Source organism: Boleophthalmus pectinirostris, unplaced genomic scaffold (genome assembly GCF_026225935.1).
Source record: "Boleophthalmus pectinirostris isolate CB_2022bp ecotype Guang Dong unplaced genomic scaffold, ASM2622593v1 HiC_scaffold_22, whole genome shotgun sequence".
NCBI classification, from domain to species: Eukaryota; Metazoa; Chordata; class Actinopteri; order Gobiiformes; family Gobiidae; genus Boleophthalmus; species Boleophthalmus pectinirostris.
The window spans coordinates 38,068,419-38,095,387 of NW_026571190.1; the positions used below are offsets into that span (position 1 = coordinate 38,068,419).

At 41.0% G+C, this 26,969-nt stretch overlaps 1 protein-coding gene across 1 annotated transcript in view; it reads right to left on the reverse strand.

Annotated features, from left to right (window-relative positions):
* Positions 1-26,969, reverse strand: part of nr3c2 (nuclear receptor subfamily 3, group C, member 2) — a 407,529-nt gene that overhangs the window by 45,139 nt on the left and 335,421 nt on the right. Inside the window, exon 7 of the mRNA XM_055158161.1 lies at positions 18,915-19,045. Coding sequence (XP_055014136.1) covers positions 18,915-19,045 — 131 coding nt within the window. The remainder of the gene's footprint in view (positions 1-18,914; positions 19,046-26,969) is intronic.

The window sequence follows — 26,969 nt, forward strand, 5'->3', positions numbered from 1 at the left end:
AGTAGTAGTAGTAGTAGTAGTAGTAGTAGTAGTAGTAGTAGTAGTAGTAGTAGTAGTAGTAGTAGTAGTAGTAGTAGTAGTAGTAGTAGTAGTAGTAGTAGTAGTAGTAGTAGTAGTAGTAGTAGTAGTAGTAGTAGTAGTAGTAGTAGTAGTAGTAGTAGTAGTAGTAGTAGTAGTAGTAGTAGTAGTAGTAGTAGTAGTAGTAGTAGTAGTAGTAGTAGTCCAGATGTGCAGGAGTCTGATTGTAGTAGAGTCTGTGTGACAGGTCCTGATAGTCTCAGAGTAAACATTAGTGTCTGTGGAGTCTTTATCTGAGCCACTGCGACTCCTCACACCGAGAAGCCCAAACAGTCTCACTGTGCGTCAAGTCACGCAACAGTCTCACAGTGTCACCGAGACGACCAAGTCTCACGACAAACAGTCTCACTGTGTCACCGCAGAGACGAGACCAAAACAGTCTCACCGTCACCGCGAGAACGACCAAACAGTCTCACCGTGTCACCGCGGAGACGACCAAACAGTCTCACAGAGTCACCGCGGAGACGACCAAACAGTCTCACAGTGTCACCGCGGAGACGACCAAACAGTCTCACCGTGTCACCGCGGAGACGACCAAACAGTCTCACCGAGTCACCGCGGAGACGACCAAACAGTCTCACCGTGTCACCGCGGAGACGACCAAACAGTCTCACAGAGTCACCCAAGCCCCCAGGTTCCAAAATGGCCACCCATTCAAGCCAATGGGCCGAACTCAATGGTGCATGATTCCAGATTGGCTGTGGGCCGACCAAGCATGCGCAATAGTCCTCTTTTCTCCTATGGGCGCACGCGACGCACCGGAACGCACGCGAACGCACGAACGCACGCGACACGCAACGCACGCGGACGCACGCGGACGCACGCGGACGCACGCGAACGCACGCACTGAGCATGGTTTCGTGTATCACGTGATCGCTTTGACCAATCAGAACGAGAGCAGCAGAGTGTAGCTGAAGCTAAAGATTATAAAGTGCTCTTTAAGACAACTGAAGGATTTTGAGCTGAGAAAAAGTTTACGATCTAAAAATAGGTAAAAATCGCCACAAAATCCAACAATTTTGAAAGTTGTAGGTCCCTGTCAGCCGAACACGAGCAGTTTGTTGACATTGCCTCTATGAAAAAATTCTTCTTTCGGCCCAGGGGATTTTTTGCGCTGTTGTACCAGTGAGTGTCACTACGTCAACTGGAGGCAGCTACAAGCATCAATACTGTATCCAGTTATTTTAATAGATCCATGGCGTCACCATGAAGACGACCGAACAGTCTCACAGAGTCACCGTGGAGACGATCTCCCGGTCAGAGTCGCAGAGACCTTTATCATCCATCAGTTAAACAGAGTCCTCGGGCCTGTGGCAGAATTGTAACTGGTGGTAACAGTGCAGACGGTGTAATCTCTCATTTGTCCAGAAGTGGTTCAGTTAATTAACTTAATTAATTCATTAACCGGCGGATTTACACAGCGCCTTTCCAGACACCAGGGCACTTTACTGAGCATTATTCATTTACTCCACACTCGACACTATTGTAGTCACAGCCCAACACACACACGCAACTTTCACCCTGGGCAAGGTGGGTGAAGTGTCTTGCTTAAGGACACAACAACAGTTTTTGTCCTAAGTCCTAACCAGGTCCAGATCAGGCTCGGTATGAAACCTTCTCTCGTACATTGGTGGTAAAGTTCCACATTTTTTCTTGTGACAGATGCAGGTCTTTGTTGGTGAAAATCTAAAAAAATCCAGTTTGATTGGCTGATTGATTTCTTTGTTCAGAAAAAGTCGGTCCTCAAGATTTAAAAGGTGAAGAACCCCTGATTTTTAGTTTAAAGTAACTACAGACAGCTTTGTTAAAACAGTTTAATATCATGAGACGGTTTGAGGATACCTTTATTGATTTATTTATTGGAATTCTGTCATTGTTTAATAAGGTTTGGCGTTATAAGTACTTTTTACTTCAGCCTAAACCCTTTGGGCCTTGATCTATGAGGTTGTAGTCAATGTTTTGTTTTGTAGTGCTGCAAAATGACCGAATAAACTACTACTACTACTACTACTACTACTACTAAACAACTACTACTATTGAGTATACGTTTATTTCATCACATTACTATTACTATTATTACATCACAGGTTGAGTGGTCAGATCCACTGACCCACAGGTTGGCTGGTGTGATTCCAGCTCCCACAGATGAATGCTGTCGTTGTGTCCTTGGGCAAGACACTTAACCCACCTTGCCCACAGTGTCTGCGTACACTGGTGTGTGAATGTGTGAGTGGTTCCTTGTTGTAAAGCGCCTTGAAGGTGGAAAAGCGCTATAGAAAAATGTGTCCATTTACCATTTACCATATTTGTCAATTGTTGCCACCTAGTGCCTCTGCTCAATTTCATTTCTTTTTTTGCAATATTTTATTTTAGCTTTTTGTTTGAGTTATACAATACACAACAAAAAACACAGTTGAATGACAAAAACCCCATGCCCACCCCGCTCACCCACAGAAAAAAGGGAAGATGCTTCTCACAACCACACATTTCAATAGTTCACATAGACACACAGAGGTCAGCTGAGGCGACATTCATATAATCCAAGTAAAGCTGCCATATTCTAACAAAGGTGTTGTCAGCCTTTCTGAGGCTATAAGTGATCTTTACACACAGTTGTTCATTTCTGAGTACCATCTTGTAATGGGAGGGGGGGAATCAGACTTCCAGGTGACTGCAGTGCATTTTCTTGCCACTGCCAATGAAATTTCTAAAAATTTTATTTTGTATTTATTTATTGGTTCAATTTTCTCAAAATTTCCAAGTAGGCAAAATTCAGGATCAAGAGGTATTGAAGTTTTTGTGATTGTGGATATGGTTTGGCAAAAGTCAAACCAAAAACTTTTTACTTTGACACATGTCCAGGTACAACGCAAAAATGAGCCCAATTCTACAGAACATCGGAAACATTGATCAGAAAAATCTTTTTTTGTTTCTGGGGTTAGTGTCAGAATAATTTTATTATCCCATATTTGCTAAATACTTGTGTGATATTCTAGGCCTATGAGTTAACCATTTATGTAACTACAATTCTTTGATTTATAATGTACCAATCACTTGTATGAAAATGAATAACCTCTTTGTGTTTGACAACTGTGTGCAGTGACCTATCGCCTCTCCTCCTGCCAGCAAGATTATGATGGTTCTATGGCAATTGTTAATGTTTTAATACTACATCAGTTCTAGTCTTTCTTACTGTTTTGCAAAAAACCTACCTGGAGGTTGTAGACCGAGCACCAGCCAGTCAGTGAAGAGCTGTGAAGCCATGACGTCAAACTCAAGCGTCTGTCTGGGTCCATTTTGTGGAACAACACAACAGTAAACAAAGCGTCGAGATGGAGATGGACCAGGAGTCTCCAGCCTTTTTCCTCTGGTGAGCAACCTTCATGAAACGAAAGCGCTAAAGAGCTACTCATTGTAGCGTTTACAAGAAATTAAAAACGTTGAAGAGATCTGGCGAGCTTTAGACGGGGTAGAGTTAGATTCTTATTAAACATAAACCATTATCTGTTTATTAGTTCACAAGTTAGGCATGAAAATGACACATGTACAGTGCAAATACATCTGATTTTAGTTATTAAGCACTTTACATTCATCCAGAAATTCTGATGGCTCCCGAGCTACTGGTTTTCTCCACTCTCTGCGGTGGTAAGACAAGATTGTAGTCACAGCCCAACACACACACAAAACTTTCACCCTGGGCAATGTCGGTGAAGTGTCTTGCTTAAGAACAGTTTTTGTTCAGTATGTCCACACTGAAACCTTCTCTTACACCGGTGGTAAAGTTTGGCTTCCGATTTTTTTTTTTATTACAACAGATGCAGGTTTTTGTTGGTGAAAATCCTACAAAATATCCCGTTTGATTCCATTTTTATTGTCGGACTGTTGTTGGATTATTACGAGATCCTTTTTAATATCGAAAACAGCCACATTTGGTTCTCATTAGCGTTCATGACTAAAGGTATTTGACCGCTCTTAGTCACAGCTACCTCCTGGCTCTCGTTCTCCTCTCTCTCCATCCCTCACCTTCCTCTCCTCTACCCAGAATTCCCTGGTTTTTGAAATAAGCCGAGTTTATGGCAGTTCTCTTGGAGCGTTGCCTCGTTCTTCGCTGGCCTTTATTAAGCGCAGCTCTTTGGGTCCGGTCCAGAGCGGCAGAAGGCCCGGCTCTCCCGCCCCTCTCGGCTCCGTGCTCTTTTCTCCCTATAGCTCTGCACCTGTCTCTTCCTTAGTCCCTGTCAGCGCCGGTCGGATTGCGCTCCTTAAATCTGCGCTCCCCCCCCCCCTCAGGTCTGGAGGAGTCTTCTCTGTAGTCGGTGCGTCCCTGTAGCTCAGATGAGTCAACAGGCACAGTTTATTCCAGAGAAGGGAAACACGCCGCTGAGTCCATATGCTGCGGTATTGTGCTCTACTGTATGTACTCGGGGAAGGAGTTCGGCCAAAATGACGCTTTTTCTGACACGGTTTCGCCCTTTTCATCGCGGATTTGTTTTAATAATAGGATTCCGAGCAAAGTTCCTCGTCACAAACAAACCCCGGAGTTGTACCGCGGCGCTCCAAACCCCGGAGAGTTTTGCAGAAATGTTGCGCTCGCTTGTCGCTTTTAGGGTTGTCAAAGAATTGAAAATCAGGTACTTATCAGATACTCGCTGCTAAAACTTATTTTCTCAAGTGTAAATTCTAAAAAAAAAAAAGTCTCAGGACAGAGAAGAACCTTTCCTGAAAGTCGTTAAAAACGATCTGGAGCTGGATCAGGAAATCCGTTGTATCATTCGTTCATTCATTTTTCGATATTAAACCAACAATAAAAAAATGAAAAAACTAGTTTTCTTTGTTATTTGTCTCCAAAACCAAAATGAAAAAAACAGATAATGATTCGTTTTTTCAGTTTTCAATTTTGTGTTTAAATGAAAAATGGAAAAAAACGGATAACGACCGTTTCCCGTTTACGTGACGTCCATGACTGCGATGCCGGACTTCTGCACCGCATACAGACTGAACCAGGACTGATCCAGGTCTGGGACCAGACCGAGAACCAGAGCGGGACCGAGACCGGAACCAGACCGAGACTGAGACCGGGACCAGAGTGGGACCGAGACCGGGACTGAGACCGAGACGAGGCCGGGACATGCATTTTTTACTGCACCTTTAATTTCCACGTTAACCTCGCAAAAACGACGCTTCTTCTTCACTCTCTGTTTTGTTTGCAGTTGTGTCGGTAATTACTTGGACACTAATGATCGATTGGTTAAATAAAAAAAGTACCCGCCTACCATTGAACGAACGAATCCTAACACTGCGAGGTCAGACGGTTTCTACGAAGTGAAACCATCTGATGGATCAGGCTAATTTGGACCAAAACTGGCCAGTAAATTTAGTTTAGTTTATAGACCACAATGAGATATCGGCAGAACCCACATCTTGGAATCCGATCTCCAGTCCACCAGAATGTAAAATGTCAAAGCTGATAACCAATACCAGAATCATTTTGAGCATTTTGAGCTTTGGAGATGTGGACTGACTAATAATAAAGGATTAAAACACAACTCCAGGTTTGTTTTTGAGGAGGAAACAACATTAAAACACGACTTAAAGCTCACAAGAGTCAATGAGTGTGTTTACATGCACATCAATAACTCGGTTATTAGCCATAACCCGGTTATTAGCCATATCCCGGTTATGTCAGTATTCGGGTTACTGCGTTTACATGCGCACTGAGAAATCCGGGACACTCATATCCACATGATCAAATGGAGTATCCCGGTTTCTTGACATAATCTTACAAATGCGCAGGCGCAAAAATTAACTTAAATCAATTTCATAAACCAGGAAAAATACAAACCGTGAGCTCCTTTAGCATAAGAAGCTAAGGAGCTACGAGATCTCCCACAATCCACTGTGCAGATTCTTCATTAAAATCTTCTGCATAAATAAACTCAACTTTACAACATATAAACCATAAACACTATAGACACATCAGCCCGTTTGATCAGATAATTCAGCTCTGATCACATTTGTTTACGTTTTACAGAAACGAAACTTAAGACCGTTTGGCTAATTAGCATAAACTGTTAGCGGTGATAAAAACAACTCGCTCCTTGCGCCGCTGATGCGATCAGTTTCTTTTGGACTAAATGACACGACTCTGTGGATTATGTGTGTTATTTCTGTGACAGAAGAGGTGCTGATGATGGTAAGTGTGTTCCGTGCGTATAGAGTATAGGAGATAGTTCATGTTTTAGCTTTTCAGCGTCACACGAGTGCAGGTCGTACGAGTGCAGATTGTACGTGTGCAGGTTTAGCGCAGCTCTTTATTTTACAGTCATTTCACTCGTTTGGTCACTTTATTTATGTTGGTCAATTTATTTATGTCGCTACTGTTGTGGTGAAAGGCTGGAAAGTGTCTTTTGGACGCATGCGCACTCAACTTTATGTTGCAGTAACCGGGATACTGCGTTTACATGCCACAAGTATCCCGGTTACTATCGGAATAAACCAGCTACAGTAACCCGGTTTCTAATAACCGGGATACTGCCATAACCGGGTTACTGAAACCGGGTTACTGCGTTTACATGCACCATCAAGAAACCGGGATACTCAAAAAACCCGATCATAACCGGGTTATTGATGTGCATGTATACGCACAAAATTTTGTTTAATATAGGACCTTTAAAAAAAAAAACTGAAGCATTAACAGCTTTATATTAACATGCTCACCATTTTTACACCTATTTCGTTTTTTTAACAGGAAACATTAAGCTTTCCACAACCTCCGTCTCTCTCCTTTCATTCGTCCTGGATCTTGGAAACTGATCTCCAATCCACCAGAAAGTAAAGCAGCAACACCAGAATCAAATCCGTTCATCCCCAATCAAGAATTTTGAGCTTTGGAGATGTGGACAGACTAATAAAAAAGGATTAAAACACAACTCCAGGTTTGTTTTTGAGGAGGAATCAACATTAAAACACAACTTAAAGCTCAAAAGAGTCAATTTTGTTTAATATAGGTCCTTTAAATAAAAAAAAAACTGAAGCGTTAACAGCTTTATATTAACATGCTCACCATTTTTACACCTATTTCGTTTTTTTTAACAAGAAACATTAAGCTTTCCAACCTCCGTCTCTCTCCTTTCATTCGTCCTGGATCGGTCCCAGAGACACATGTACCATAATGCAAAGACGTCTCCGGTGTCTGACGCTCGCTCGTTGGCTCGGCTGTGGGCGTCGCCGCGCAAAAACGGTTACGAAATATCAAAGTTAAAGTGAAAGACGGTTGTCAAAATTTAGCAGTGATTCGATAAAGGCTCTAAGTCACACATGCGGGAGTCAGATTCCATTAGTTGGTGGGTGTCAAACTTCTCATGCCAAGGCGGCCGGCATTAGCATACCACTTTCAAAGAGTTAGTGACTAAAAGAAATAAATACCGTGCCAATGAATATTTCCTCTGATTGGCACGGCTGCTGTTCTAGTTCAAAGAGAGTGAAGTCTGGCCAGCACGCTCGTACTTCAAATAACTCATCACCTGTCTCTCACCGCCTCACCGCCACATGTCCACAGGGTGCCCGGGTCCGTTTTATGGGCTATATTTGTGCGTATATTTGTCGGTATAGAGCGCGGGGGCGTGTTTATGTGGACAGTGACGCAAATGTCCGTAACGACATCGCCGTAATAAAGTATGAGCAGGGACTTAAAGCGGAACTACTCGGCAAAACGGGCTTTTCGAGAGGTTTTAAAAGTGCGTTTATGTCAGGTTTTGGTTTGTTTTATTCACGTTTAAGACACAAATCCTGCACGTTTAGGCTCTGTTCCACCTTGTGATGTCATGAACTAAAACACTAAATGCTCCACTGTGTTTTTATTGTAAATATAAATGATAGTTTTACTCAAATGAGGAAGCAATTTGTGAAAAAAGAATCGTAAAAATTTGTAAAACTTCTAAATCCACTCATGACAACAAGCTTGGGAGAACTCTGTACAAACAATTTATACAAAATAAACATATTTTTCTGATGCTTTAAACCAGACATGTCAAATTCAGGCCCGGGAGCCAAATTTGGCCCGTGATATAATTATATTTGGCCCCCTGAGATCATTTCAAATATGTATTAGATCTGACCCGCCGGCTACAGATCGACTATAGAGACATTATTTATTTAAAATCTTGTTATTATTTTATATTCTGCTTGTTTTGGATTCAGTGTTTAAACAAAACTATTAATAAACATTTATTTGAATAAGAAAAGGTTTAACATTACAGATCTCGAAAGAAGAGAAAACATGCAGATGTTGTTGACATTTTTCAATAAATATTTAGTTTGACCCACGACTCAGTCCCAGTTTTTAATTTCGGCTTCTGTGAATTTGAGTTTGACACCTCTGCTTTAAACATGAGTTCAATAAAATAAAGGTGTTTTCTTTGTTTTATTTGTATTTGACAGATCATTTGTGTGTACACTGGAGGAGTTTTTCTAGGTAACAGTTATGAGTTTCCCTAGTGTGAAGTCACGATTTAAAACCAAGAAGTAAAAATTGTAAACCTAAAAAATGATTCATGAAATTCAGTTTTTGTAAAAATCGGCAGCGTGGTGTGATCATTTTGGTAAGGAATAAAAAGTGTGATCTGCAGCTTCGATCCTCTTTGTTTGTAAAGACGTAAAGACGCTCCCGTTGGGCACTGCAGTTTTCTAATGTGGAAGTCAATATTGATACAATTCGTCGAGATCAATATTCAATACTGGTATATTTTGTACTGCCTCATTCATTGAATAATAAGACTAATGAGTCAAAATATAAATAGAATATATATGTATGTGTATATTATATGTTTGTATGTTACACACAGTGTTGGGAAGGTGACTTTTAAAATGTTTTCCCCTACAGATTACAGATTACACACACCAAAATGTAGTTTGTAACTGAATCCACTAAATTATTTAAAGTGAGTAATGTAATCTGATTACTTTGGATTACTTGATTTGCTGTAGAGAAGCAAAGACGAGGAAATCGTAACATAAGATGTTTTGTCTGATAAAAGAAAATAAAAAAGCCCAACTCAACCGTATTAAAAATATTATTGATAGAAGACGAGGAGACATGGTCCACGCAGCAGGATTTAGTCCTGTTAAATCCTGGTTTAGACCTGGTTTAGACCTGTTTTTAGTCCTGGTTTAGTCCTGGTTTTAGTCTTTGTTTAGTCCTGCTTTAGTGCTGCTTTAGACCTGGTTTTAGACCTGGTTTTAGACCTGGTTTTAGTTCTGTTTTAGACCTGGTTTTAGACCTGGTTTTAGTTCTGTTTTAGATCTGGTTTAGACCTGGTTTAGTTTTCGGCAATGAGGAAAAAAAAAAAAGGGATATAGCCCCAAAATGTGAAAACAGGAAAATGCCGCCGTGTAATCCATTTACTTCAACAAAGTAACTGTAATCCAATTACCACTCACTGAAACAGTATTTATTTATTTTCCTGTTTTCACATTTTGGACTATATCCCTTCTTTCTTTCTCTTTTTTTTTTTGTTTTTTTCTCGGTAATTCCACTCATTGTCGGAAACAAAACCAGGTCTAAACCAGGTCTAAACCAGGTCTTAAACCAGGTCTTAAACCAGGTCTTAAACCAGGTCTAAACCAGGTCTAAAACTAGGTCTAAACCAGGTCTTAAACCAGGTCTAAACCAGGTCTAAAACCAGGTCTAAACTAGGTCTTAAACCAGGTCTAAACCAGGTCTAAAACCAGGTCTAAAACCAGGTCTAAACTAGGTCTAAACCAGGTCTAAACCAGGTCTAAAACCAGGTCTAAACTAGGTCTAAGCCAGGTCTAAACCAGGTCTAAACCAGGTCTAAAACCAGGTCTAAAACCAGGTCTAAAACCAGGTCTAAACCAGGTCTAAACTAGGTCTAAACCAGGTCTAAAACCAGGTCTAAAACCAGGTCTAAACCAGGTCTAAACCAGGTCTAAACCAGGTCTAAACTAGGTCTAAACCAGGTCTAAACCAGGTCTAAAACCAGGTCTAAACCAGGTCTAAACCAGGTCTAAACCAGGTCTAAAACCAGGTCTAAAACCAGGTCTAAACCAGGTCTAAACCAGGTCTAAAACCAGGTCTAAACCAGGTCTAAACAAGGTCTAAACAAGGTCTCAAACAGGATTTAACAAGACTAAACTTCTTCTATCAATACTATTTTTAATTTAGTTAACTTAAGTCTGGGCTTTTTATTTTCTTTTATCATCTTATGTGAAGATTTCCTCGTCTTTGCTTCTCTACAGCAAATCAAGTAATCCAAAGTAATCAGATTACATTACTCACTTTAAGTAACTTAATGAATTCCGTTACAAACTACATTTTGGTGTATGTAATCTGTAATCTGTAGGGGAAAACATTTTAAAAGTCACCTTCCCAACACTGGTTATTATAAAGTGTTACCAAATATTTTGTTGTTTTTACCCGTAAGCGTTTTCCTGTAAACAGACCTGAAGACCGTAAAAAAAATAAATAAATACAACACTGCGATCGACCCACACCACTTCGGTGATCGACTGGTGGATCACGATCGACGTATTGGGCAAAATATCGGCAAATATCGGCAACGACAAGAGGCCAAATATCGGTTTCCGTTACTGACTCAACAAAAAAGAAAAGACAAAAAGACAAAAATCCATATCGTCTCGTCCCGAAAAAGTAAATCCAAACCTGCGATCTGCAAATGTCGAACGGTTTACAGTCCTGTCAGCCGAAAACATTCTCGTCTTTGAGGTCGAAAATGGCACGACTTTCCGAAGCTGCGGTGGAAGATCAGTTTATTTACGCCGACCCAGAAGACGCTGGACTTTGTTTTTGTTCCAGGGGGATAATGACAGAACTGTAAACTCATTTGCGATCTGACAGTTACAGCAAAACCGACCGCGGAAATCTCCAGAAGGTTGTGATGTCATTCGTATCCCCCAAAATCTTTCAGAATTCTCCATAATCAGTGTTGGGAAGGTGACTTTTAAAATGTTTTCCCCTACAGATTACAGATTACACACGCCAAAATGTAGTTTGTAACGTAATCCATTAAATTACTTAAAGTGAGTAATGTAATCTGAATACTTTGGATTACTTGATTTACCGTATTAAAAATATTATTGATAGAAGAGGAGGAGACACGTCCACGCAGCCTGGTTTAGTCCTGTTAAATCCTGTTTTAGTCCTGGTTTAGACCTGGTTTAGATCTATTTTAGATCTAGTTTAGACCTGGTTTTAGTCCTGGTTTAGTCCTGTTAAATCCTGTTTTAGTCCTGGTTTAGACCTGGTTTAGATCTAGTTTAGATCTAGTTTAGACCTGGTTTTAGTCCTGGTTTAGACCTGGTTTAGACCTGGTTTAGATCTAGTTTAGATCTAGTTTAGACCTGGTTTTAGTCCTGGTTTTAGTCCTGGTTTAGACCTGGTTTAGATCTAGTTTAGATCTAGTTTAGACCTGGTTTTAGTCCTGTTTTAGTCCTGGTTTAGACCTGGTTTAGATCTAGTTTAGATCTAGTTTAGATCTAGTTTAGACCTGGTTTTAGTCCTGGTTTAGTCCTGGTTTAGACCTGGTTTAGATCTAGTTTAGATCTAGTTTAGATCTAGTTTAGACCTGGTTTTAGTCCTAGTTTAGACCTGGTTTAGATCTAGTTTAGATCTAGTTTAGACCTGGTTTTAGTCCTGTTTTAGTCCTGGTTTAGACCTGGTTTAGATCTAGTTTAGATCTAGTTTAGACCTGGTTTTAGTCCTGTTTTAGTCCTGGTTTTAGACCTGGTTTAGACCTGGTTTAGATCTAGTTTAGATCTAGTTTAGATCTAGTTTAGACCTGGTTTTAGTCCTGGTTTAGTCCTGGTTTAGACCTGGTTTAGACCTGGTTTTAGACCTGTTTTAGTCCTGTTTTATTCCTGGTTTAGTCCTGATTTTAGACCCGGTTTAGCTCTAGTTTAGACTTGGTTCCGGCAATGATTGGAATTATCGAAAAACAAACAAACAAACAAACAAAAAAAGAAAAAACAAAAGTTGATTTAGCCCAAAATGTGAAAAAAGGAAAACAGGAAATCCCGCCGTGTAATCATTTATTTCAACAAAGTAACTGTAATCCAATTACCACTCACTGAAACAGTAACTGTAACTGAATACAGTTACTCATCATTTGTACTCTGATTACATTACTCTGGTACTTGTAATCTGTTACTCCCCGACACTGGACATAATGAGCAGAGAAAAAGTCTTGTTTAACTTCACCCTTTGGCGTTTCGGATGAAAATAAAAGGAAAAAGGAAACACCGAGCGGCTGAAACTGTAACACTTCTGGCGATCTCCCTCTAACCCCGTCCCACGCTCGCCATCGCTCATCAGACGACAATAAGTCGACGTTTATTATTTCAGGAGTGCGGCTCTGCTCCGGATTTGCATGTTAACGGATTAAAGAGAATGAGCCTCGAGAAGGATTCGACGAGGAGCGGTCGGGAACGCCGGGAAAGACTAACTGAGGAGAGAGAGAAAGAGAGAAAGAGGAGAAAGAGGGGAGAGAAGAGAGAGTGAAGAGAGGGAGAGGAGAGAGAAGAAAATGGAGAGAGGAAAGAGAGGAGAAAGAAGAGAGAGAGAGGGGAGCGGAGAGAGGAGAAATAATTGAGAGAAAAGAGAAGATAAAGAAGAGAGAGGAGAGAGAAAAGTGAGAGCAGAAAGAAGAGAGGGGAAGGGGGAAGAAAGAGAAGAGAGAGAGGAGGTAGAAGACAAAGGAGAGGAGAGAGAGGAAAAAGAAGAGAGAGAAGAGGAGAGAAGAGAGGAGTGAGAGGAGAGAGGAGAAAGCAGAGAGAGAAGAGAGAGAAAAGAGGAGAGAGAAGAGAGAGAGAAGAGAGGAAAGGAGAAAGGTGAGAGAAAAGAGAGAGGAGAGAGAGGAAAGAGGAGGGAGCTTTTCAAAGTCTGCCATGTCTTCTCAGGTGTTCAATAGAGGTGAACGAGCGTCCTTATCTCCAGAGCGCCTGAGTGTGTGTCTGTGTGTGTGTTTGTGTGTGTATCTGTGTGTGTGTGTGTGTTTGTGTCAGTGTGTGTGTGTATCTGTGTGTGTATATATTTGTGTGTATGTGTGTGTATATATTTGTGTGTATTTCTGTGTGTGTATATTTGTGTGTATTTGTGTGTGTGTGTGTGTATAGTGTGTGTGTGTTTGTGTGTGTGTGTTTGTCATGTTCAGAGTTAAACTGTCCTGGATGGAGTCGGTGTCAGAAGCTCCTCGTGCGTCTGACCTGGAGCTGACGCCTCGTGTGTGAGTTTAAATATAGAACATTACAACACAACACCCACAACACTCTTCATGTAATACACTTTTACAATTTAGATTTATATATATATATATATATATATATATATATATATATATATATATATATATATATATATATATATGTACACGCAAAATAAAAAGTGGACAGAATTTCTTCTTTGCTGTACAAAGAACAGTGTGTAGTTCCATCATTAGACAGAAGCAGACGTCACTCAAAAGGAGGAGGTGGAAGCAAGATTCTAGTGAAGCTGTGTGGAGTTTAGGTCCATTCACACTAGTTCGTGTTTGAGTCATTTTTGTTGTGGATTTAGTTTTCGTCCGAACTAATCCGACGGAAAACGGCTCCAGAGACGGAACGATCTGGTGCCGCCGGCTCCCATGAATTCATCTGAGTCCAGATCTGATCCGGCACCGTGTGGACGCCTGAAAACACTGATACTCTGACGTAGGAGCTCTAGTTGTGTCTTTATTGAACCACGTCACTGTGACTTGCTCCTTTCTGATTCTCCGGGTTCGTGACATTGGTCATGTGACGCTAAAACAGTTTAAAGAAACCAGAGACAAACGGGAAACTGCGGAGCTGTAGAACAGTTGGAGATAGAGTTTATTTAGTTTTTCTTTGCCTTATTTCATATTCAAAGTATATTTTATTCATTTTATGTTTTATACATTGCAAAACTGCTCTAAGGTTCATATTTGTAAACTATATTATTTTCAATTATCAACAACAAAGTGTTTTTTTGAGAGAGAAATGCAGAATAAAAACATCGTGTAACTAAATAATCGTTTGAATAATCGTGTTTTCAAAATTGACCAAAATAATCGTGATAATGATTTTGTCCATCATCGAGCAGCACTAATAATATATATAATTAATACGGGTGTAACGATATCCAAGTCTCACGATACGATATCATCACGGTATGAACCTCACGGTACGATATTTATTGCGATATCGTGGGAAAGCTCACGATATTACGATATTATACATAATAACACGACTGACTTATTATAAAACGCTTTGAAAAGTCATTTGGTACAACATTTATTGTCATATTCAAGGGATGTAACGATGTCCAAATCTCTCGGTACGATATTTTCACGATATTCATCTCACGGTACGATATTTATTGCGATATTTTGAAGAGGCTGGTGATTGTAAATGGGACACTTTTAACTTAACGCTTTTAAAATACCTTGACAAGATTTTAGTGTGACTTATTTCCATCATAATCCCAAAAATTCAAGTCAAAAACATATTTCTTCATGTTGTCTGCGCTGAAATGCATCATGGGATATGTAGTTTCCCGATGTTTATAAGCTGTTGCTACTAAAAAACCTGCATTTAAACAAAGGAACTCATGATTCGATATATTGTGACGGTCCAGGATATTATTGTGAGACTTTTGACGATATATCATGTAGGGCTGGGTATCATTAAGAAGTTGCCGATACGATACATATCTCGATACACTGCACTTTCGATTCGATATGATATATGATACGGTTCAATAAAAAATAAAGTCTAAATCATGGCTGTGACACTAAAAGTCTTTGTTAAACCACTTATTGTTTTAATCATCAAAACTAGGGGTGTGCAAAAATATCGGATATCGATCGTATGTGATGATGATCAGTATCGATATCGCGGGCTACTGTACTGATATATCACCAAGAGTATTTTTACGTGTGTTTTACTAAATTATTTTGTTACAGCTACAGTTTTGTTGCTTGTGGAGTGAAAGGAAACTCATTTATTCACCATATTTGACATTTTCACTGTTTTGTGGATTAAAATGTTTGAGTTTCATATGAACTTTGCACAAGAAGTGGTTTAACAAAAACTTTTAGTATCACAGCCATGATTTAGCCTTTATTTTTTATTGAACTGTATCGAATCGATTTGAAATATATCATATCGAATCGAAAGTGCAGTGTATCGAGGTATGTATCGTATCGTGGCCTGTGTATCGAGGTATGTATCGTATCGTGGCCTGTGTATCGAGGTATGTATCGTATCGATGGCCTGTGTATCGAGGTATGTATCGTATCGTGGCCTGTGTATCGAGGTATGTATCGTATCGAGGCCTGTGTATCGAGGTATGTATCGTATCGTGGCCTGTGTATCGAGGTATGTATCGTATCGCGGCCTGTGTATCGAGGTATGTATCGTATCGAGGCCTGTGTATCGAGGTATGTATCGTATCGAGGCCTGTGTATCGAGGTATGTATCGTATCGTGGCCTGTGTATCGAGGTATGTATCGTATCGAGGCCTGTGTATCGAGGTATGTATCGTATCGAGGCCTGTGTATCGAGGTATGTATCGTATCGAGGCCTGTGTATCGAGGTATGTATCGTATCGTGGCCTGTGTATCGAGGTATGTATCGTATCGGCAACTTCTTAATGATACCAGCCCTAATCAAAACAGTGAAAATGTCAAATGTGTCGCATAAATGAGTTTCCTTTCACTCCACAAGCCACAAAACTGTAGCTGTAACAAAATAATTTAGTAAAACACACGTAAAAATACTCTTGCTGATATATCGATACAATAGCCCACGATATCGATACTGTATCATCAAATTAGAGGATACGATATATCAATATTGTGATATTTTTGCACACCCCTAATATCATGATATTTCGGTCAGGACGATGCTTCAGCAAGGCTCAGAAATCAGACTGGTGCAGAGATATGCGTTAAATAAACAGCAGTGTGTGTCTGTGTGTGTGTGTGTGTGTGTGTGTGTGTGTGTGTGTGTCTGTGTGTGTGTGTGTGTGTGTGTGTGTGTGTGTGTGGTGTGTTGTGTGTTGTGTGTGTCTGTGTGTGTGTGTGTGTGTGTGTGTGTTGTGTGTGTCTGTGTGTGTGTGTGTCTGTGTCTGTGTGTGTGTCTGTGTGTGTCTGTGTGTGTGTGTGTGTGTGTGTGTGTGTGTGTGTGTGTGTCTGTGTGTGTCTGTGTGTGTGTGTGTGTGTGTGTGTGTGTGTGTGTGTGTGTGTGTGTGTGTGTGTGTCTGTGTTGTGTCTGTGTGTGTGTGTGTGTGTCTGTGTGTGTGTCTGTGTCTGTGTGTGTGTGTGTGTGTGTGTGTGGTGTCTGTGTGTGTGTGTGTGTGTGTGTGTGTGTGTCTGTGTGTGTGTGTCTGTGTGTGTGTGTGTGTGTGTGTGTGTGTGCTGTGTGTTCTGTGTGTGTGTGTGTGTGTGTGTGTGTGTGTGTGTGGTGTGTGTCTGTGTCTGTGTGTGTGTGTGTGTGTGTGTTGTGTGTGTGTGTGTGTGTGTGTGTGTCTGTGTGTGTGTGTGTGTGTGTGTGTGTGTGTGTCTGTGTGTGTGTGTGTGTGTGTGTGTGTGTGTGTGTGTGTCTGTGGTGTGTGTGTGTGTGTGTGTGTCTGTGTGTGTGTGTGTGTGTGTGTGTGTGTGTGTGTGTGTGTCTGTGTGTGTGTGTGTGTGTGTGTGTGTCTGTGTGTGTGTGTGTGTGTGTGTGTCTGTGTGTGTGTGTCTGTGTGTGTGTGTGTGTGTGTGGTGTGTGTGTCTGTGTGTGTGTGTCTGTGTGTGTGCTGTGTGTGTGTGTGTGTGTGTGTGTGTGTGTGTGTGTGTGTGTGTGTTGTGTGTGTGTGTGTGGTGTGTGTGTGTGTGTGTCTGTGTGTGTGTGTGTGTGTGTGTGTGTGTGTGTGGTGTGCTGTGTGTGTCTGTGTGTGTGTGTGTGTGTGTGTGTGTGTCTGTGTGTGTGTGTGTGTGTGTGTGTGTGTGTGTGTGTGTGTGTGTGTGTGTGTGTGTGTGTGTGTGTGTGTGTGTGTGTGTGTGTGTGTGTGTGTGTGTGTGTGTGTGTGTGTGTGTGTGTGTGTGTGTGTGTGTGTGTGTGTGTGTGTGTGTGTGTGTGTGTGTGTGTGTGTGTGTGTGTGTGTGTGTGTGTGTGTGTGTGTCTGTGTGTGTGTGTGTGTGTGTGTGTGTGTGTGTGTGTGTGTGGTGTGTGTGTGTGTGTGTGTGTGTGTGTGTGTGTCGTGTCTGTGTGTGTGTGTGTGTGTGTGTCTGTGTGTGTGTGTGTGTGTGTGTGTGTGTGTCTGTGTGTGTGTGTGTGTGTGTGTGTGTGTGTGTGTGTGTCTGTGTGTGTGTGTGTGTGTCTGTGTGTGTCTGTGTGTGTGTGTGTGTGTGTGTCTGTGTGTGTGTGTGTGTGTGTGTGTGTGTGTGTCTGTGTGTGTCTGTGTGTGTGTGTGTGTGTCTGTGTGTGTGTGTGTGTGTGTGTGTGTGTGTCTGTGTGTGTGTGTGTGTGTGTCTGTGTGTGTGTGTGTGTGTGTGTGTGTGTGTGTGTGTGTGTGTGTCTGTGTGTGTGTCTGTGTGTGTGTGTGAGTTGTGCTCGGGTTGCGGGTGAGAAGCACTAGTCCAGTTCCACTGTTGGGCAAGTTACTTTGAAACTGTAATGTGTTATTTATTACTTATTACTGTCATTTCAAAGTAATTTGTTACATTACAATATTACTGCATTTAAAATGTAAGGCATTACATTACTATTGCATTACTTTAAGTTACTCTCACCAAAATAACTTTTGCACTGTATATGGACTGAACCAGAGCTGAAACCAGGTCTAAACCAGGACTAAACCAGAGCTGAACCAGGACTAAAACCAAACTGAACTAGGACTAAAACAGGACTCAGTGTCAGGTCGGTCTTGAAGGTGACGCAGGAGAAAGGAGCGGCTCTGCTCCGCACCTCACGGAGGTAAGAGCGGCTGTCGCCCGATCGCTCTTTATGGACCCTGCTGCTCGGGCTCGCGGCCCTGATTTCAGCAACTATTTGCAGGGACCCGAGCCGGTGCAAGAGTCTGTTACAGCGCGTAACTTCTACCTTCCTTCAGCATGTCCAGAAGTCCAACTTTTTGTGTGATGTTTAGCATCTTCTTCTGCCTTTTGGGTGCGAGTGCAGGAGTCTTTGTCGGTGCAGAACGTTTCGTCGACTTTGTGGGTTTCGTCGGGGAGAAAACTTGCAACCGTACAGCACTTCAGAATCACACTGCTACAGATTGAACATGTATTTAACTTTGGCAGCTAAACACATTCTGTACTGTAGAGGAGACAGGAGTCCCTTGGCCAGTCAGGACGCAGCGGGAGGAACGCAATATGTGTTCATAAAATGTTTTTTGTGCAAAATTGCACACAAAAAAAAAAATCTGCGAAACAGTGAAAAGTGAACTGCGATAGAGGGAGGGACGAGTGTAAACCAGGTCTAAACCAGAACTGACCCAGGTCTAAACCAGGTCTAAACAGCGTGGAGTTCTTTGTCAGTCCTTTCGCCCGCGGTTACCTGAAGGTCTACGAGGGATCTACGCATCTCCGGCGTTTCACCACTGCTGATATCGAGGTGATTTTAGCGAATTTGTATGAAGAAAAACCCACCACTTCAATCCAGGTTAAAAAAACATTGTAAGGTGCATTACTCACATTTGTACCAAGTAAAATATTACTATTTTTTCCCCTGTAATGCCTTACATTACTGCGCTACAGCAAAAAGTAATGCATTACTGTAATTCGTTACTTTTATAACGCGTTACTCATACACTGTCCAGTTCTCACCTGTGCTGAGCAGCAGAAGCACTTTCATGGAGAGGAACTCGTCGAAGGTGAGCTGCAGCCGCACGAACTCCTGGCTCACCTGCCTCATCCCCAGACACAGGTCGTACATGGCCGACTGCTGCATGCGCTCCCTGTACGACAAAAACACAAACACCCCAAAAAACAACGGTTAGCACTTTTACGCACAACAAACCTCGTCACACACTTCGCACAGCAGTGAGGTTCTGTTTTACTGGGCCTGTAAAGAAATTTGTCGCATTTTGTCGGGAAATCTGAGGAGAACGTTTCATTGTCCCGAGTCAGTAAACAAAGTAAATGATTCTTTAACGGTTTCTTTAAAAAAATATACATGTTATAATTTTTTTCCCCAACAATTTTAAAGGCCTGAACTGCAAATTTCTCTGATCGGGCCAAGATTTTAAAATTTATATCAGGTTATTCATCTTGTTTTCTTATTCTAGTCTCGATATCGTTTAATTTAACCTTTACAAACTCGACCCGGACCAAGAATTCCCTCCTGGAATGTGTCTATACCAAATTTTGAACTACAGATTTATTTAGAATGTCTAAATAGCATGCTGGTGCTCTGTTAGCATGCTAGTTGTTGTCGTTATTGTTGTGACTCTGCTCTGACCTCTGAAAGTTGTGCTTATAAACTCATCGTGGTGATTTTTTTTGTATCGATACTTGCTCAAATGAGTGTGTAGTTTTGATGCTAGTTTCAGTAGTAGTAGTAGTAGTAGTAGTAGTAGTAGTAGTAGTAGTAGTAGTAGTAGCAGTAGCAGTAGTAGTAGTAGTAGTAGTAGTAGTAGCAGTAGTAGTAATAGCATTAGTACCAGTACCAGTAGTAGTAATTGTAGTAGTAGTAGTAGCATTAGTACCAGTACTAGTAATAGTAGTAGTAGTAGTAGTAGTAGTAGTAGTAGTAGTAGTAGTAGTAGTAGTAGTAGTAGTAGTAGTAGTAGTAGTAGTAGTAGTAGTAGTAGTAGTAGTAGTAGTAGTAGTAGTAGTAGTAGTAGTAGTAGTAGTAGTAGTAGTAGTAGTAGTAGTAGTAGTAGTAGTAGTAGTAGTAGTAGTAGTAGTAGTAGTAGTAGTAGTAGCAGTAGTAGTAGTAGTAGTAGTAGTAGTAGTAGTAGTAGTAGTAGTAGTAGTAGTAGTAGTAGTAGTAGTAGTAGTAGTAGTAGTAGTAGCAGTAGTAGTAATAGCATTAGTACCAGTACCAGTAGTAGTAATAGTAGTAGTAGTAGTAGTAGTAGCAGCAGCAGTAGTAGTAGTAGCATTAGTACCAGTACCAGTAGTAGTAATAGTAGTAGTAGTAGTAGCAGTAGTAGTAGTAGTAGTAACAGTAGTAGTAGCAGTAGTAGTAGTAGTAGTAGTAGCAGTAGTAGTATTACTTGTAGTTATTTATGCAGTAAAGTATAAGTATATTGTAAAAGTAGAGGTTAAAAAAGAAGTTTTGACTTTTTGGTATCAATACTTGCTCAAATGAATATCTACTACTACTACTACTACTACTACTACTACTACTACTACTACTACTACTACTACACTACTACTACTACTACTACTACTAAACCTGTTTTGGCTCTGTATATGTAAAAAGTATTGGTTAAAATAAGAAATCTGTGTGTTTCTAATTATAAGACATCAGTACTTCGTCAAATAAGTATCTAGTTTCGATATTTGTTTAAATAGAAGTAGTAGTAGTAATAGTAGTAGTAGTAGTACTTGCTCAAACGAGTATCTAGTTTCGATATTTGTTTAAATAGAAGTAGTAGTAGTAATAGTAGTAGTAGTAGTACTTGCTCAAACGAGTATCTAGTTTCGATATTTGTTTTAATAGCAGTTGCAGTAATTCCAGCATTGATTAGCATCTCATTTTCGATACTTTCGCCAACCCAAACCACTATCGCAGTCTCCTGTAATACAGTCATTTCCTTTTTCCTATTCTCTCCTTTCTATTTTCTGCCTCTCAATCAGCGCTCCCATTGGCTCCGCTGTGCTCCTGTAGCTCTGGCTCAGTCCGACGCCGCCGCCGCTCCTGCTCCTCCTGCTGCTGCTGCTGCTGGTGGTGGTGGTGGTGGTGGTGGTGGAGGGACTATATTTTCTCACAGTGCAGAGGAGGAAGAGGCTCGTCTGGGCTGAGAGCAGAATACCAACTCCCTCCAGATTGCAGAGTGCAGGCTGCATACTACTGTACCACTGCACCACTTCTCTACCAGCCTCCAACTATAACACGGCGAGTATAGAAGACGAGCGAAAACCGCAGTCGCCCAAAAAAATACACCTACTCGGACCGAAGCTATGTATTATTTAAGTTGACCTTTGTTATGTACGCGCAGTGTGTCCTTAAGCTGTTTGTCTGGACCATTACGTTGTTGAAAATAAGTTTATCCCTTATGTAAGTAAATAAACAAAGACATGTCCAAACTACAGAATTTTAACTCTAATTTCTTTTTCGCAGCAGTTTTTGGAGACTTAAAGGTTCAGTATGTAACTTTTCTGATGGTGGGTCGTCTCCGTGGAGATAGGTTTGCTGTGAGATGTTAAAAAATATGAGCAGGAATGTTAAAGGGACAATTATACGCTATTTTCTGATCTAGGTTATAATGTTGTTCCCTCGTCAAAAACAGAGTAAATACTGTTTTTTTTTTTTTTCATTCACACATGTTTAACACACAAACCCTGTATATTTAGTCAGAGTTCTTCTTCTCTCAAACTGAAAACACTCTGTTGCAACTTGTGATGTCATGTGTTAAGAAAGGAAGTGTCATGTTTTTAAACTCCCTACACTTTTGCTAGAATTGTTTGGATAAATTCCACTCTGGAACTTCCAAGCTCTCTTAAACAAAAAGATCCTAACATACCTTAAAGGTTGTATGGAGGATTTTTTTTGTTTCAAATTGTCAGTGATAGATTATAGAGATGCAGTAGCCGTGTAATTATGATGACGAAAAAAAAGAGAATAAAAATTCATCAACTCTGGACGTGGTGGGGCTAAACATTTGCCAATAGATAACGACACTGCCTCGTTATCTGTGAGCTGACAGGCTGTCAATCAAACTCCCTACGTTTCTAGCGTAACTGACTTGCCTGCGCCGCCGGTACGTGGTTTACGTACGACTGTCACGCAGTCCACAGACGCAAGCCGCACAGACGCTGTTTACTCCACCAACGCAACAGTTCTTAGCGGCTTTTTTTGACCTATATCTTCCTCGCAGTTCGCATAAAGTTTGTTGCAATGGCGACAAGAATCCAGGAGCAGTTCGCCGCAAAAGAAAGTCCGTTTTTGAGGTCGCTGAAAGAAGAAGACAAGGGGAAAAGCAGCGAAGCCAAACTAAGGTGATTCTTGGAGATTCATTCCAGCGATGGCGCGACTGAAGCAGACACAGGGTCTAAAGACTGAACCACTGGTCCACAAATTACTCCTGGACAGGAAACTTCTGCTTATTATGAAAACGTACTTTATTTCCAAGAGCTACACAAACGTTTTTCAGGACACGAATGTGATATCCTATGTCTGAAAACGTAATTTTCAAGGCAAAGAAAGAGTCCGCTTGCTGCTGCGTGTTGTAGCTAGTTCATTCGCACGGAATCTCCGCGCACCCTTCTCTGCACCCCTTTCCTGCTCCTCTCCCCGCTGCCCGTTCCGCTCTTCCCCCCGCTCCTCACTTCTCCGTCTTGCCTAACCAACACTGTAGTTAGTTGTTTACAAGTCATGTGCAGCACCGGCTGTAAACAAACCTGTTTCTGGCGTAAGGAGGAGGCGGGAGGAGGTGTTTCTACGTAGGAGCTGTAGGGGAGGGGGGGGTGGTTTCACGCATGCGCAACATTTGAAAAAGGACAAACAGTCGCTGGATTTCTCGTTCCTTGGAAAATCCTCTATACAACCTTTAAAGCTCAATTGTGTGGACCGTATATGTTTTGGAGTATAAGTCGCACCAGCCCAAAAATGCGTAATGAAGAAGAAAAACAAAAACAAAACCTATATAAGCCGCACTTTTTGGGGGAAATGCATTTAATAAAATCAGAGACCAGGAACCGAGATTTCATGTTGAAAGTCAAGTTGTAGTGAACAGTTCTTCAGATAATGTAAAAATCTGTGTGTCAGTCCAATCCACTTATTTCTACGGCACAATTCACAAACAAACGGTTTCCAAAGTGCTGCACAAATACATAATAATAACAACAATAATAAGATGATAAAATAAACTACCAAAATGATGATACTAGTCTTATCATTCGTTCATTCATTTTTCAATATCAAACCAAAAATAAGAAAACGAAAAAACTACGATTTTCCTCATTATTTGTTTCCAAAACCAAAATGAAGCTTTCAGTTTTCGATTTTGTGGAAAAAACAGATAACAGCCATTTCCTGTTTACGTGACTTAAACTGCGATGCCGGACTTTTGCACCACAAAATTAGCGGGACCAGACCAGGACCAGACCAGGACTGAGACCGGGAATGAGCCCAGGACCAGACCTGGACCAAACTGGGACCAGACCGGGACCAGACCAGGACCAGACTGTGATTGAGACCGGGACAAAGCCTCCAGACTGAGACCAGGACCAGACCTGGACCACACTGGGGCCAGGACTGAGACCAGGACTGAGACCAGGACTGAGACCAGGACTGAGACCAGGACAACAGAATAGAACAAGTTTACCAAACTCTCCATCTCACTCCAAATCACTAAATCCATTCAATTCTTCATCCTCGGTGTCACTTCTGAGCAACTCCACGACCTCCGGAGGTAAACAGAGCATCGCTTCTTCTTCTGTGTCGCTGTTGTCAGACTCAGCATCAGTTCCAGTTAGAATTATTCTGGTCTTTCTGAATCCCGACAGGATGGTTTCGGTGTCACTGAAGTCCAGACTTTGTCCATCCATCCAGTGACTTCAGGAAAGTTTCATGGTGCCTCCTCCCGGTGTCACAAGTTTCTCTCTCACTCCAAACTTTCTTTCTGCTTTCTTTACCGTTTTCAGCTGCAGATTTCAGGACTTGCAGTTTGTAATCTGCAAAATATTATTTTCTTTTTAGGGGTATTTGTGTTTAGTCTTCTCAGTCGTCTTAATAAGTTTGTTTAAATTGGTGCAGAAGTAACGGTGCGATCGACTGACATGATGCAGACAGGACAGAGGCTCTTTCTGCAGGAGACATGCGCAGTAGAGCCAAGTGACAGTGGTACAGGAGGAATATTCACAGTATGAACATTTTAATATGTAGAACCGCCCAAACCATGAACCTTTAAAGTTAGCAATTACCGAGGAACAATTAATTCAGAAAAAAAATGTCGCACTAAGTTGGCGTTATTAGCGTAAACAACTCCCGTTCAGACATAGTTACAATTGTCCCTCAAAGCATAGAGGAGGACCACAACCAAAATCTCGTCTGGACCCGTCCCTGCAGCTTCATTAGAATCCGAGTCTGTTTCTCCAGATGAGCAGAAAAACAGGAAGTATTACCCAAGACGACGGCATGCTCCGCACATGTCACGGATCGACTCCAAACTCCGGCTCCGACGCCGATTCCCCAGTGACATAAATGAGTCTGACATTTACGTTAAAGCGTCATTAGCGGTGAGTGCGCGGAGCCGACGGTAGACGGGTCAGGCCTCCACACCTGAGCGGATACTTAAAAGGTGGAGGCAAACATCAGCAGGGAAAAGGGTCGTGGGTCAAAGGTCGCGGGTCGAGTAAACTGTGAAGTATTATGTCTACAGCCTCGATAGTCAATACAGATTCTGTCGCGCCAACGGTAATTAAAAAAACGCTCTTTCTTTAGGCAACAGAATGTGATTTTCAACATTAAAGGGCTCGTTTTACGCAATTTTCTGAACTATTTTAAAGTTATTTCCTGATTACAAACATACTCGGAGTTGTGTTTTTGTTTCATTCGCACATGTTTAACCCTGCAGATTTAGAGTTCGTGCCTTAAACTGGAAACACTGTTCTACTTTGTGATGTCACGTGGTGATACAGGAAGTTTTTAAAGCCCAGACGCCTTCACTAAGACTAATACTAAACGGTTACTCAAACCAGCTCAGGTATACTGTTAAAATCTGAAATTTGTGTGCATTTAACTATAAGATGTACACATATTTTTATCTACAGAAATGCTGGTGCGCTGTTAGCATGCTAGTTGTTGTCATTAGCATCAGTGTGACTCTGTTCTGAAAGTTGTGATTATAAACTCATCGTGGTGACTTTTTTGTATCAATACTTGCTCAAATGAGTGGTGGTAGTAGTAGTAGTAGTAGTTCTTCATGCAATAGTAGGAGTAGTAGTAGAAGTAGTTCTTCATGTAGTAGTAGTAGCAGTAGTAGTAGTAGAAGTAGTTCTTCATGTAGTAGTAGTAGTAGTAGTAGTAGTAGTAGTAGTAGTAGTAGTAGTTCTTCATGTAGTAGTAGTTCATGTAGTAGTAGTAGTAGTTCTTCATGTAGTAGTAGTAGCAGTAGTAGTAGTAGAAGTAGTTCTTCATGTAGTAGTAGTAGTAGTAGTAGTAGTAGTAGTAGTAGTAGTAGTAGTTCTTCATGTAGTAGTAGTAGTAGTAGTAGTAGTAGTAGTAGTAGTAGTAGTAGTAGTAGTAGTAGTAGTAGTAGTAGTAGTAGTAGTTCTTCATGTAGTAGTAGTAGTAGTAGTAGTAGTAGTAGTAGTAGTTCTTCATGTGGTAATAGTAGTAGTAGTAGTAGTTCTTCATGTAGTAATAGTTCATGTAGTAGTAGTAGTAGTAGTAGTAGCTCATATAGTACTAGTTCATGTAGTAGTAGTAATAGTAGTAGTAGTATTTCTTCATGCAGTAGTAGTTCATGTTGTAGTAGTAGTAGTAGTAGTAGTAGTAGTAGTAGTTCATATAGTACTAGTTCATGTAGTAGGAGTAGTAGTAGTAGATCTTCATGTAGTAGCAGTAGTAGTAGTAGTTTATGTAGTAGTTCATGTAGTAAAGTTTTGGCCCAGTACAGATATAATAAACACAACTCCAGGTTTGTTTTTGAAGAGGTAACAGCATTAAAACATGACTCCTGACTCTCAAGACCCAACTTTATAATATAGGACCTGTAAATCGTAATATTTTCTTTTCTATTCCCACGTGGTCTTGTATCTGTGTACTCCCTCACTGGTCCAGGGGCGTATACTGGTCTGTGTACTCTTATACTTGTTCTGATACAGCTCAAGATCATTCTAAAAAAAAATTGACTTTTTTTTTAGTATTGATGCCTGTGAAAAACGAGTGTCCAATTTCGATACCAGTTTTAGTATCAAGTAGTTTCTGACAGGGTTCCCACGGTCATGGAAATCCTGGAAAAGTCATGGAATTTTAGCATCTCTTTCGCAAAACTACAGCGTTCTGTCAAGTTCTCATTAGACTATTATGATTATTTCTGAACGTCTACACTTTTTGTTTTAAAGAGACGACAATAAATCCAAACCATAAGGTGAGTGGAAAGAGTTAACATTTCATATTTACCCTAAAATTCTGATTAATTTTAAACATGTAGATGCTGTAAAGTCGTGGAAAATTCACTTTAGGTTGTGAAAAAGTCATGGAAAAGTTAAAATATTGTCAGTGAAAATAGCCTGCTTTTGACAACCCTACTACTCACGAGGTCTTTTTTTTTTTGCCGTGAAGTAAAAGTGCCTTGCCTAAAGACACAATAGCGTACGGCCTTTATAAACATCATTCATTCTGCGGTAAAGTCTGGTACCGTTTCATAATTTGGCTCTTTCGTCGTTTCAACGGGAGACCGAGCCACCAAACCCCAAAACTATAAAAAACCTGGATTGTTCTGCCGACTGACGACCGGCAGACCACACGCGAGTAACCCCCCCGAGCGTCGTCAGGACACATTAGCACACGTGGAATCGCTCAGCCTCGTTTATTGATGTAGCGATTAGCTCCAAAATTAGCATATATGCCTAAACGTTTGCGCCCGCTGGACAGTAATTCACTGAAATATTGTGAACCACAGAACTTCAATGATTTCTTCAATGATTTCTTCAATGAGGGGGTGTTTTTTTTAGCTTTCTGCCACTGTTCCGTCATTAAAAAGT